Genomic DNA, 14302 nt, shown 5'->3' with positions numbered 1-14302 from the left:
CATACATGTTCCATATATGTGAATTTCCATATTATCAAAATTTTACAGGGTCAAGACTATTGTTATACCCTCAGCTTTAGACTTTTAAAGTTTATTCATAATAAACAACTTCAAGAACTTTCTAAAGGACCTGGCTGCTTTTATAGTTGCATTTACAAAAGATACAAGTGGAAGTACCCAGTACTCGGATCAGGTCTAGAGTGTGTATAGTTGTTGGCACAACTGAGTTCAGACTTTATGGAAACAAATGGAGTTAAAAATCCTACAGGTAAATTGTTTGCGTATTTGCAATAAGGTCAAAGCCATGCTGGTTTTATTTTTTTTTCTTTTACCTTTTATACACTGATAATGTTAAAATATGTCGCAAAAGTTTAGTCTTCAAAAGCCACATTTATCTAAACTAATGTTTTGCAGCAATTAGTCAATACTCGTTTTGGGTGGCATGCTTGCTAAATTTGTTTATTCCGCTCTCACTTCTGTAATGAAAAATAAGAAAGTTCAGATTAAAACAATTCTTTAAAAAGAAGGGTAGTTAAAAAAATGTGAGAAAACATCAGCTCACCTGCACTTCCACCACATGAATAGAGTCCCAGCATCCCTTGATCTTCTTGGATCCATCCCCGGCCTTTTTAATGAGAATAACTCCTGCAAAGCCGTGATCCAAGTCCCAGAGGTACACGGAGGACACGCCGCCCTCAAAGTACCTGAAGCACACGGGTTTTAAAAGTCACAAGAGGTCCAGACCGACTGCTCTTACCCATCATCTCCTCGTGGTTTGCCCTGCTGGTACTTACAGGTCTCTGTACTGGTCGAAGGCGTTATTGGCTTCAACTTCAAGTTTCCTCAAGCGAGCCGACGGCATTGCACCATCTTCAATGGGAGGTTCATATTTATTACTCCACGGGGATCTAAGGAACGACACATAACAAAATGCACTTTTAATCACCAAATGTAGAATCTACACCCTACTGTAACGACTATAAAACTACTGAGACTAAACAACTGTATTTATTTAACTAAAATAAGGTCTAAATATGTGGAAAAATAACATACGGAGCCAAAATTTGATAACTAGTCCTGGTAATGAGAATGTTGGCTACTGGTCATTTGTTATGCCTGCTGGTAAGACAGTGTGTGAGAAACTTGTCCTTAACATACAAAAGGATCTACATCTATTTGCTGATATATCACTTATAAACACCTAATTCCTCAGTTCAATATTTTTAGTCAGTTTTTAGGGCCTCAGCAGATTTTACACAAACTACAAGAACATTTTCTCTCCTGGTTCAAACATGAGACAGAGATGTACCATTTAGTGAAGATTAAAAAACAAACAGAAAGAAAATTTAAGACCTGTTTTTAACCAAAACTAGAATCTGTTCTTGTTTAACAATAAAGTGTGTTTATTTACAACATTTTTAATAATTGGATTCAAAACATTAAGATTCAGGGAGCTGCGATGTGATTTTAAAATGATCTATGCGTTTTGATTCTCTTGAAACAAATAACTGTGGCTTTTTTTTTTTATAACAAATTAATACAGATTTATATATTTTCAAGGCAGCTGTCAGTTGGTAGAGCTGTTGCCTCTCAGCGGGAAGGTTGCCGGCTCAAATCCCAGCTGGGGACCTTTCCGGATGAAATTTGCATGTTCTCTCCGTGCATGCGTGGGTTTTCTCCGGGAACTCCGGTTTCCTCCCACACACCAAAAACATGCATGTTAGTCTGATTGGTAATTCTAAATTGTCCCTAGGTGTGAGTGAGAGTAAATGGTTGTCTCGTTTGTCTCTATGCGTCTCTTTGATGGACTGGAGAGCTGTCCAGGATGTCCCCCACCTCTCGCAGTGATCGCTTTTGGTGACGGGGGATGTAAACTCTAAGTAATGAAGGTGCATATTTTGACACAACATACGCCATCAATGTGTTTTTATTCACTGTTTTTTTTAAAGATCTGAAGTTTCTGGGATTTATCAAAGGCAAAAATCCAGCTCTCATTTATTGCCGTGGGAGAAACCTACTAATTATGTGATTTTTGTTTTCTCACAATGAAGCAGAAATAATCGTTCTTATATACTCAACCTGTAGGAGTCTCCATCTCGGTTATAATCACAGAGCAGGTAGTCTTTCCCCACCACCTTGTCCCGGGCGATCTTCAGGGGCTGGTCCACAGAGGAGAGGAGGTCCTCACACAAACTGGGCACCTAGATGAAAACAGAAAACTCAGTTTACCACTAAAGAGGATTTTAACTCTTTCACGAAAATTCAGTCTCAAAGATTTAGGATTAACTGAGCTCAAATCCACTAGTTATCATGTATGTTATCAGTGTTTACTGCACAGCTGTAGTTATTGGTCCTGTACTGCAACTTACAGAGTTCAGATAAAATAAAATATATAATCCAAACAAGGTTAAATATTTAAACTACAACAGTGTGTAGCTTTGTTTATTCGTGCTACACGTTTAATCCCCAAAACTGCTCTGACAAGCCCAACCTGATGTCCCCTCTTTTACAGCCATCAGGCCAAGTTCCAGTGACCGAATTTATCTTTAATTTATAATCAGCGTGAAAACAAAACATGTCTGTTAGAGGTATTTGTTAAGGGGGAAAAAAGAAGACGTTTTTAAAGAAATAGAATGAAAAATATATTCAATTGCTGCTTTTCTAGACTTATAATAAAAATACTTGTACCACTTCCTACAAGAATATTTCCATCAGGACAACCGTGTACCCTGGAACTGATGACAATAATGTAAAAGTTTATAAAAAGGTGTTTGAGCTGCAATAAAATCTTTGGAGGTTGAAGTTATTTTAAAATGACAATCCACTCTGGTTCTGGCCTTGTTGGACAACTCAGTTCCTTAATTATTATTAACCTTTATTTAACCAGGCAAATCCCACTGAGATCACAGATCTCTTTTTCAAGGGAGGCCTGGGCCTGAAGGCAGACTAACATGCATATTTTTGGTTCATTAATACAGTTAAATAAATAAATAAATGAAAACTATGTACCTCCAAACGGAGGCAATTCAAAGAGTTAAACAGGTAAAATTTTAAACTTTAACTTCTCCACAGAACGCTACTAAAATCTGAAAAATCTCTTTAAATGCAGCAGTTGCCAATAAACCTTCACGTTTTATGGGGCTCGTAAAATATAGGAATGTATTTTATTCAATTAAAACTTTTGTAACAAATGGCAACAAGAGGAAGTAGAATATGGAGTCGGTGACATCTGATGCTTTAAGTTCTTATCCGTCACATTCCAGTTTCATTAAATACCAAACGAAGTTAGAATAAAAGAACAGAGAAATACAATATCCAAGAGATAAGAGAGGACAAATTAGTTCTCACAGACTGACATGGAGCCCCCTCTCCATGTGCTCCTGCTTCAGAGCAGACACAAAGGAGGCACTGTTGTTCAGAAAAAGAAAAATGAAGAGACGCACACCTGGCAGCTGACACTAGCCACAACACAAAAACAAGAGTAAAGAAAAAGTGTGGTAGGTATGGAAATCAAAGAGGAGATGAGAGATGTGGTATAAACTCAAATGAAAGCAGTGATTTTTGCTGAACTGTATCAGGAGGAAACGCGTTTAAGCCAAGAAGAAGCCAAAAAAATAAAAAAGGCGAATGTGATTGGCAGCTGTGATAATAGCTGCTAATAACCGGACGTAGTGGTCGCAGGGAAAGAAAAGAGCAGAGGAGAGGGGTTAAAGTGGGGAGAACAGGGAGGTGAACAGGTGGGAGCTCTGGCAGAAAACCAACAGATGTAATCAGAAAACAACAGAGGAACAAGTGTCATTTGACTTATGTCTAATTTAGATTAATGTGGTGAGTTTAGAAGCTAAACTGCACAAAACAACAACAAAAAATCAAGTTATTTGAAAATAGATCATTGTTAAATAAAAACCACATTACATTTTGAACATTATTCTTTAAAAAGCCACAGTGATGGGCAGAAATGTTTTTTCATTGCACAAACACACTGCAGCTAATTAAGATCAAATCCTTACAAAGACCAGGTTGGGCTTGGACCTTGTCCTGTGAGCAACTCACCAGGTCAATGAGGTCACTGAGGTTCTTCTCGATCTGCTGAGGAGGCAGACGCCTCATCAGGTCCAGAGCACAGTCCAGCTGCTGGTCGGTCTGAAAAACAAAACCAGCAGAGATCATACAGCTGCACGGTCAGGTTACAGGAGACAGACGGCGTGTCAGTAGCCTCTACAGTTCACAGCCACGCTGGTCGTTTCGTTCTTCCGCTGTGAATTTGGTTCGACACAAAAAATTGTTTATCAAAGAACGATTTCATAAATTTGTACGCAGATTTATTTCTCTCTAATATTAAACCAGTGTACTGTTTGGATATCGCCTAAACAAAAAAACACGATGCTTACAACCCAGTTTTATCAGTTATTAAAGAGCAGATTATCTTATTTCTTTGTTCAAGAGGCTGAATCATACTAGACTGTTGTGGTGTTTAACATGTTGCCTTTTATATTTTCACTTAGTATTTGATGGCAAGTGATGGAAGAGGACACTGTTGTACAGGTTTATTCTTTGAGGGTAGCTGTGGCTGAGTAATTAGAGCAGTCGTCCCCCAGCGGGAGAGTTGGGAGGTTCGATTTCACCAGCAGTCACATGTCGAAGTGACCGTGGGCAGGACACCGAGCCCCTCATGTCCTCTGATGAGAGTCCCATCGGTGTATGAATGTGATAAAAGCAGTGATGAGTAGTAATTGTTCAATTAGCGTTGTAGAGATCTTGTAACACTGTATGTGTTTGTAGAGGTAAAAGAAGGCACAGATAGTGTTGTAAAGTGCTTCCAGTATCTTGATTACGGTAGGAAGAAAAGCGTTACACAAGTACAGCCCATGAGGCAACAGGTCCAGGAAAGAAATCCAAACATCCCTCTCCTCAGCCACACCATTTCATCCTGGGGTACACAGAGGTGTTCCCAGGCCATTCCCAAGCTAAAGAAGATACACAACCCCTCTCTTACCAGTGGGACGTGTCTGGAAAACCTCAGTGAGGTGTTTGTGAAGCATCCTAACGCTAAACCACCTCAACTGACTCCTTGTTATGTGGAGGAGCAGCAGCTCTACTCATGGCTCCACCCAGATGATGAAGCTCCTCACCCGATGTCTAAGACTGAGCCCAACCATCCTGCGAAGGAAGCCCATTTTGTCCACTTGTATCTGATTCCGGGATCTTGTTCTTTCGGTTAGATCCAAACCGAATGACCACAGGTAAGGGTTGAAACGTAGACAGACCACTAAATCAAGAGCTATGCCTTCCCACTCAGCTCTCTCTTCACCATGACAGGCTGAAGCAACACTCTCATTACTGGGGACAAAGCCCCAATCGGTTGATCCATCTCCCGCTCCATCCTATCATCACTCATGAACAAGACGCCCAGATAATTAAAACTCCACCTGAAGCAAAGTCTCATCCCTGACCCAGAGGGGGCATTCCACCATTTCACTCTGAGGATTTTTATATATGATGTCCTGGTACATCAACTATTTGAGGGTTATTCATGGGGTTAGGATAAGAAGTACATCTTTAAATTCAGTGGGTTGTACAACACAAGTCTGGTAAACTACAAATGTTGGAGTTTTATTATAAATATCAGTCTACTGAATACATCAACTCTTTCATTTCTGTGGTGCAGACACAAGTTATAAAAAGATACTTTATTATTGTATTAAAAACACTTGACTGTTCCTGCACCGACAACATGATTTGTTAAACTAAAAGATAATTTACAGCTGCATTAATCTGTGTCACACTTTGTAAATGAAGGATAAAGCAACAATTCCAGCTACAAGTCATAATAAATACCATTTGGAGCCGACACACAAAGCTCACAGTTTATTGAACTCAGACAGCAGCTGTAAACGTTAGAGTGTTTGATTTACTATCAGTACATGGAAGAATCAGTAACAGCTACACTACATTAAATATTAGTCTTTTACCAGTGACTGGACTTCTGCTTCATTAAAACAAAAACGAAACTGCATAGGCAGCTGTCAAAATAAGCTCCCATGTTAAAAGCATGGTAACATGCAAGTCAGATGGATGAAAAGTGCTGCCAAACATATACAAAACTGGATTACACGATAAACATTTCAGCAAGTCAAATTTAGGACTTTAAGACCTTTTTAATGCCACTTTGAATACAATTTAGGACCGAAAAACCTATAAATACAAGCGATTGTGCTGTATCACAACCAAGCATAGCATGCGTCACTCAATGAGACACATTCAATTTTCTTTTTTGTCTGTTTATTGAACATAAAGTGATATTCAGTTATCTCTGGTTCAATAGTTGTATGTACAAGTGCAGTAATTAACATCCAACAACAACAAAAAAAAGAGACATCTATTGAATGCATTCATGGCACAAGGCTCAATTGTGTCGTAATCTCCAGTTTAGCCTTCATACACAAAGACATTGTCCAGTCAACTGTCGATAACATTTGCACCAACACAGAAAGTAGTCTCAATCGCCTCAAGTCAGTCAGTTTGAACCATACACAAGAAAATGCAAGTTCAGTACGCAAGGAAGAAGCCTGCATGCAACTCCATGTAAACGTATTGCCTGACGGAAAAAAGTCTCACGAGAAAACAAAAAACACGATTAAATAATTCCAGGGATTAAAGCAGAAGAAAATCTTGACTATAACTTTTTTCTGTACTTAGAAGTTACCCATCATCATTGGTACACAGTATACTGCAGGGCTATTCAACTGGTGGCCAGTGGCCCATGGGCCACATCATTAAAAAAAAATTAACAACAATAATAATAATAATTATTATTAAATATATTTTTGTTCTGGGTTTGGATTCTTTTTATTGCATTTATGATTTAATGCAATTGCAAAAAAAAAAATTAAATTAAAAGGTAACAGATCATTGTAAAACTTGGTTCATTTACATAATGATTTTAAATCGCTGGATGTCCGGCCCCCCCAAGTTGTTGGCTTTCAGAAACCGTGGCCCCCTGAGCAGTGTTGTTGAATAGCTCTGGTATACTGTGTACATTACCTTAGTAAAAAGTACACAGTATAATGTTCTCTAATGAAGCACCATCAAGACCAACATTATTCTGAAGGAAGAGATGGGTTTGAACAGCTTTTCATTAGTTTACTTTCAGGTCATTTCAGTGTTTTCAGTTATGGGGTTGTCCGATATATTTTAAATAATTAGAGCACAGGAAGTCATTTGCAGAGCATAAATAATATGTTTATGCTTCCATTTTTCATGAGCTGAACTCAAAGAGCTAAGACTTTTTCTATGTACACAAAATTTCATTTTCTCTCAAATATTGTTCACAAATGTGTAACTTTGCGTTGGTGAGCACTTCACCTTTGTCGAGATAATCCATCCACGTCACAGGTGTGGCACATCAAGATGCTGATTGGACAGCCTGATTAATACACAGGTGCGCCTCACACAGAGAACCTCGTGAACTATAGGGGAGAAAATTAAAGCTAAATGGAGACATGTCTTAGCTATAATCTGGGGTAGATACATATTTTTTTTGTGTTGATGTTGCTTAATTGCACAATGAGAGCCTCCTCTCATTATGAGAGAGACAGGTTGAGCGCGCTCCCACGATGGCGCAGTTTGGACCCAGTTTGGTAACTGACGCAAGTTGTACATGTCTGTATGATGACGATGCTCTGAACATATTAACATTTAAAACAAAATTAGATTTTAGATACAAAAGTCCCGGGGAGGGTGGTGTCGCGGTGTGGGAGCAGGGGTAATGGTGCATCAGTTCTGGTATCCATCTCCCAATGATTGTTGTGAATTGATCACTTGTGAACACATATGTTTAATATGTAGGCATTTAATAATTTATTACACATCATCACCTTTGTATTATGAAAAGCATTAAAATAATAATTTCTATATCAACCTTCATGAAAGGGGGTAGTTCCATTAGGATAGTGGAGTGTCCTCCTTGGCTTTCTGCAGGTGACCTTTCACCTGCAGTTTCTCTCTGCTGCTCGCACCCGGGCTCGCCGTGAACCAGACAGCACAACACGCACTGCTCTGCTCTGATAAAACTGTGGACCTCAACGTATTCAAGTCATTTCATTTGATTTTGGACAGTGATAAAGCTATGTCTCACAGATATTCTTACTAAGATGAGATCAAGTGCCTGAGGACACATTTGAATTTGCCCAAAGAGAGACAAAAAAATTAATTAAAAACCACCAGATTTCCTCTCTGTACAGGTCAAAAGATTTCCCTTAAGATTTTTGTCCTCAAAATTCAGGTACAGCAACTTTTAGATAAACCATCCACACATCTACAAGACTATTGACCCAATCTGTTACTTAGGCTGAAGCAGAAAATGAAGGGGTCATTTGAACAAGTTGGACAACTAAACGTCTTACATTCTCAAAGAAGAATAGTGTTTCTACATTCTTCATGACTGCAAAATAAATAAATAGACTGTGTAGGAATTCCTATCCTTCTGGGCAAACCATTTATCATAATCAGGGATTACTCACACAAACACACACTACATTTGCTGGTGAAAATTCTCAGTCATCCAGGACATGATAAAATAAAAATAAAAAAACGTTCCAATACAAAAACAACTGGACTTTATTAGTAACAGAAGACTACACTACACAAATACACACTACATACATTGAGCTTAAGAAAAGAAGGTGGGAATTCACCCGTGATTTGTCATGTGAATATTTTGTAAATGGTTGTAAAAGAAGCGCTACAGGTGTTAGCATGTGGCTTTACTGGTTACAGGAAGCAAAACTAAAGTAGATCAAACTGATACCCATAAAAAATCTGTACTGTTCCAACAAAAATATGTTTCATGCTGAGAGAAAAGCATAAAAACTAAACAAAGCAGAGCACACTGGGTAACGATTTTACACTTTTGGTAGCTGAGCAGCATTTTTGTTGAGTTTATTGTTGTTCTAAAAATACGACCGTCAAATGTAATTCCAGCTAAAGTCCGTGTCCCCTGGAAAAATGAATGTTCAGAAACCAATTTAGGTGTTTATCAAGACAACTTGCAAAGAAATGGCCTTTAATAAAGGAAGTTTTTTTAATTAATTTAATGTAGAGTACTTTAAGACATAAGTTCAAAAATTATACATATCAATTTATTTTTTATTTCCTTAGTTGCTTTTATCTTGCATGATATTATCACTTCAGGTGGGCTTAAGTGCCGTTTAACTGTTTTGAAATGTTTTTACCTCTGTGCCAACTGAGTTTTACCATGAGCCATAAATAAAAATGGACTGCTCTAACTTCACTGAGTGGATGTGACATTCAACACTTTCAACCCCACATCAGTTCTGATGAGTACACAGAAATAATGAGCAACAATGTGTAAATACAGCTGTGAAAAAACTGTGTGGTAAAAAAACTGATAAAACAAGTGCCCTGTGAGAAATTGTGTAGTTATTTTGTCACATTTAGACACCAAGTGCAACATTATATTTTTATCTCATTGAGCTGTTTTTCCTAGCTTGCAAAAACGTGTCAGTTTTTACACAAGGTAAACCTTTCATTAATTACTGCAGAATAAACATGTAGCCAATTTGCTACCGAGCCTCAGACTTTGTATTTGCATCAATATATAGGAGGTGGTTAAAACAATGTAATCTGAACTGAAGATAGATTTTGTAGGAAGAAAAAACATGTGATGTCATTTGTTGTGTTGGAAAAATATCTGTTGAACCATTGGACAGATTTTATTGAAACTCTCAAGCCAGGTGTAATCTACATCTGCAAATAATTAACATTCAAAATGTCCACCAGAGCTAAGCCTCTTTAGCAAAAATAAGTAAATAAAATAAATAAAACTCAGTCAATTTTCCAAATATTAAGCTAAATTGGTGTGGTAGTAGCTGAAAGTTGAGCACTAACAGATCAAGTGAGATTATGCATGATGGGTTTGATAAAAACAACTGTAGCTCATTTCTTATAAGTTATCTTAATTTAAAGTGTTTTCCTGACAGGTGGCGAGCGATACAGGCATTCTTTCTGAAAATGCAGGGTCTTTAAAAGCCATTTACATAGGAATGATCTCCTGGAAACATAACAGATGTTTTGATGTTGAGTGGGAAAACGTTCACTCTGCAACACTATGATCATAATCGCTGTTAAAACGAGATCCCATAAAAACATCAACTCTGCTGTAATTTTCATGCCAGGTCACTATAGCTGCCATTGTAACTGTTGTATTTCAACGACACTCACATGCACGCAGACACTTCAGTTTCGAGCATGAAAACCGTTACAGCTCTGTTCAGTATTTTAGAAAGTGAGAAATGCGTTTCTGCGAATCTAAAATATGATGTGACAAATTTATGTTCTGTGCCAGAAGCTCTGATAAACAGAAAAGAGCAAGCAGCACAAACAGCACTCTGCTATCTGACATTATTCATCTACTTGTACAGAAACACTACTGACTGCAGCCCTCCATAGCGTGCAAGTGTGATTTCACACAGATACCAAGCTTTTCCAGGTGTGGCTGAGTGGTTAGACCAGTTGTCCTCCAACTGAAGAGTTGGGGGTTCGATTCAATCAGCAGTCACATGCTGAAGTGTCCCTGGGGGAAAGACACTGAATCCCTCATTGCCTCCGATGTGTGTCCCATCGGTGTATGAATGTGATCTAGAGATAGGGTAGAGGTAGGGCGGTCAACTGGGGACCAGAAAGTCACAGTTCGACTCCCAGCCATTCCCATATGTTGTGTCTTTGAGGAAGACACCTAATCCCCAATTGCTCCCCGGGCACTTACATAGCTGCCCACAGCTCCACCTGAGTGAATCTCATGTGTGATGGGTTAAATGCAGAGACATAATTTCACCATTTTATGGGACGATACAATGATGATAATCTCAGACTCCCCACCCCTCTTCCACTTGTACAGATCTAGCAGAGTACTGTATGAAGGGGTAAATGAGGGCACAGATTGTAGTGTAAAGCGCTTTGAGTATCTTGATACTTAATAATATAGAAAGGCACTAGCTAAGTACAGTCCATTTACCATTTTCCAAAACTTTGCACTCCAAGTCCTGGATACAAAAAGTTTCCATCAGAGAAAACAATCAATGCTGTTGTGTACACGAACAGCTGAAACGCAATAGAAATGTTACAAAATCACTTAAAAACTATGTATTAAAGGCCCAATTCTGTTAAGAATTTACATGAATAAATATGCCTGACATCTTTAATGCTCGTTTTAAAATGAAGAAGCCACATTGGACTTTTATTAATCTCCTGCATGTCAACATGAAGTGTGACATTTCTGTTTGAAGAGATGATAGCTACAAAGCACCGAACACTGCACAGTGTAATTTCCCAGTGGGGATTTTTCAGTCTTAAATATGGAGTGAGCAACAGGACGTTAGTGAGCAAGGCAGAGCAGAGCAGCTCCAACATGACACTGTGGGAAACTGTAGGAGAGCGAAACAGGAGAAGGAATGCCAAAGTTCATGCTCATTAATCCAGGTATAAATCCAACAATGTATCCAACAATGTTCAATCAGGTCATCTGGATGGTTTCTAGACGGAAAATACATTTTTTTCCCAGAAAACTTTTAGAGGTTGTTGTCTAGACTACAAACATTTTCGTAAAAAAATTATCAGACAGGCATCAAAGTCAACCATCTTAGCTTAGGCTCAGCTGAAATAAATTCTAAACCTGATCACTCCAGCATGTCACATTAAACTGGAAATATAAGAAATGAATTGCAGCAAAAACCTGACTTCAAACACCTTGGAACTTTGCTTTGCTCATCTACACAAGTATGACTATATGATAAGATCAGACCACTATCATAACAAAAGCTGTCTGACCCTCATTGTCTGTTACACTCAATTCAGTTACCTTTTTGTAGATGTAGAGTTATCTAACCTGGGTCATTTATACCTGAAGTGCTCAATGCATATCCAATCTAATGTGTTGTAGAGAACCCTCAAACATTTAATATTTACATTAACAGTAACCCTAAGGAAATTAATGTAATTTTCTGTCTTCTTGGTCACTTTTTTATTATCCGTTTTAAAATAGGTTTTTCATCACATCTATATGTCTAGAGACAAGGTTTATAAGTGCTGTTTTCTCGATGTGGACATCAATCAGATGGACATCAATCAGACCGGCAACTCCCGATGTCAGAGAGCATCGAGGCTCAGGCAGCAGGATGGAGGAGGGGAACCAAAAGAGGGTAAGTTTTGAGAAAAAAACAACTGCTCTACTAATTTCTGGCACAGATCATCACACATAACACAAAGATGCTAATCTAGAAATAACAAAACTGGATGCAAAATTAATCTAATTTCAGTTTCTGTAGCATAACGGATTGGCTCTACTGTCGATCAAGAACCACCATCTTTACTTTAGGGGCAGCTGTGGCTGAGTGGTTAGAGCAGTCGTCCTCCAATGGGAAAGTTGGGGGTTTGATTCAACCAGCAGTCACATGCTGAAGTGTCCTTGGGCAAGACACTGAACCCCTCATTGACTCCGATGTGTCTCCCATCGGTGTATGAATGTGATCTAAAGAACTGATTCTTTGTAGAGACATAGTAAAGTGCTGTATGAATGGGTAAATGCAGACACAGATTGTAGTGTAAATCAATGAGTATCTTGACAAGATAGACAGGCACTATATAAGTACAGTAGTCCATTTACCATTACTGTGAATCCAGCATATTTATAAACTATTTTCAGTAAGCAAGCGTGAGTGATTTAATCTTCAGTCATTCAACCCTAACGTTATATTGGGTAGGGTTAGCATGCTGTCATTTATGTGTGTGTTTTGTTGTTTTACCATATCATTGATGTGGAACAGTTATGCAAAAATGTATAGTTCCCCCCCACACACAAAAAAACTTGGTGGAGTACAAATATAAGCAAGTATTCCTTGGCTGGTATTTGATATCAGTAAATACAAAACTCAAGTTAATTAGCAAAACTTGCCATGACTTTAAAAAAAAAATGCAGCCAATGCTTGTTTTTGATCTAATCGAAAGTATTTGTAAGTATTTCTATATTAATTCTTTGATTAATTGCAATTGCTGCTTTTGCTACTTTCACAAACTGTGTTTAGATTATCCTGATGCATGCATGGGTTTAGATTATTTAACACAGAGGAAAGGGAGTCAGTTGCACCTTGTTGAACGTAGCTGTTCAAGTTGGACAAGTTTTAAGTATACATTATGAGACCAAAAAAAACATATGCACTAAAGGACAACATATGAACAATAGATAGTGAAATTAGCTGTACTGAGAGTGATGTTTCTTCAAGAAAACAAAAAAAAACAAAGGCCTTAATGGATCTCTGAAGCAGAAAAGCAAGCAGAAGGCTGCCAACTTGTCATGGTTGGAAATAGGAGAAAGCGGTCTTATTTTAGCTACAAGCAACCCGGCGCTTGACTGCTTTAGCCTGAGCTAAAGGGTGGAGGGATGGTGTGTGAGCTATATTAGGAATATTCACCACCGCTGTATTAAACTTGTGTCAAATCCAAAACATCCTGTGCTAACTTCTTTAGGGGGTAGCTAGCTCGACTAAATGTTAGCAGGAAGCTAACTAGCAATTTAGCCACAAAGCTAATTCAATCTTAGCGAGCCAGAAGTTTTGCTATTAGCGCAAGTTGGATGCACTGAGTGCTTTATGCCCGCCGGTCCTCTCGGATTACCACCCAGCAGTTCAGTGAGTAGGAACACCCGATTATAGCTCTCTCACCCCGTCTCTCCCACCAGCTTCCCCCGCGGCCCTTACCATGTCTGCGGCGGTCTCAGCGGGGAACGGTCTCACCGATGACTGCACCTTAACTTCGCAGCGATTGATCACTTTACTCCTCCGGTCTGTTATTGTTTCGCTGCGTTTATTCTTTTAGACCCCCCCCAGCTGAAGATGTTTTTCTTCGCCTCTCCCTGTCTGAACCCAGCCCTGTCAGCGAAATTCACTTCCTCAACCAGGGCTACAGGAAGGAGGCTGCAGTGAGAAAACAGGCCCAGCTTGTACATCCGGGTCATTCGGGTGTTTTACCGCAGCAGCCAATAGCGACAGAGCAAGAAGAGCATTGCCAAGTATGGAAAGAGATGAGCTGTGCAGTAAATATGCAGGCTGAGAGGGCGGGAGATACTGACAGACATCACAACATCTTCACTCAGCTGTCACGAGTTTACAGAGGGGATAATGGCGTGGTTAAAGAAATCTATTCTTGCTATAATTTGGGAGAAAATTATCATGATACAAAAAATTGTTCCTATGAAGTTTGAAAGGCCTTCTGAAAGCTAGGTTTGCTA

General features: G+C 38.8%; 1 protein-coding gene across 2 annotated transcripts in view; it reads right to left on the bottom strand.

The window, feature by feature from the left end:
• capzb (capping actin protein of muscle Z-line subunit beta) overlaps nt 1–14016 on the bottom strand; it is a 22544-nt gene extending 8528 nt beyond the window's left edge. For both annotated transcript variants that reach the window (XM_037678867.1, XM_037678866.1), the window contains exons 1-5: nt 13773–14016; nt 4054–4143; nt 2080–2201; nt 795–908; nt 563–704 (exon numbers count right to left, since the gene is read on the bottom strand). In XM_037678867.1, coding sequence (XP_037534795.1) covers nt 563–704; nt 795–908; nt 2080–2201; nt 4054–4143; nt 13773–13775 — 471 coding nt within the window. In that variant the 5' untranslated portion in view covers nt 13776–14016. The remainder of the gene's footprint in view (nt 1–562; nt 705–794; nt 909–2079; nt 2202–4053; nt 4144–13772) is intronic.
• Between the last annotated feature and the right edge of the window lie 286 nt (nt 14017–14302).

Source organism: Nematolebias whitei, chromosome 7 (assembly GCF_014905685.2).
Source record: "Nematolebias whitei isolate Nwh7 chromosome 7, NemWhi1, whole genome shotgun sequence".
NCBI lineage: Eukaryota > Metazoa > Chordata > Actinopteri > Cyprinodontiformes > Rivulidae > Nematolebias > Nematolebias whitei.
This window is presented reverse-complemented; position numbering and strand designations above follow the sequence as displayed.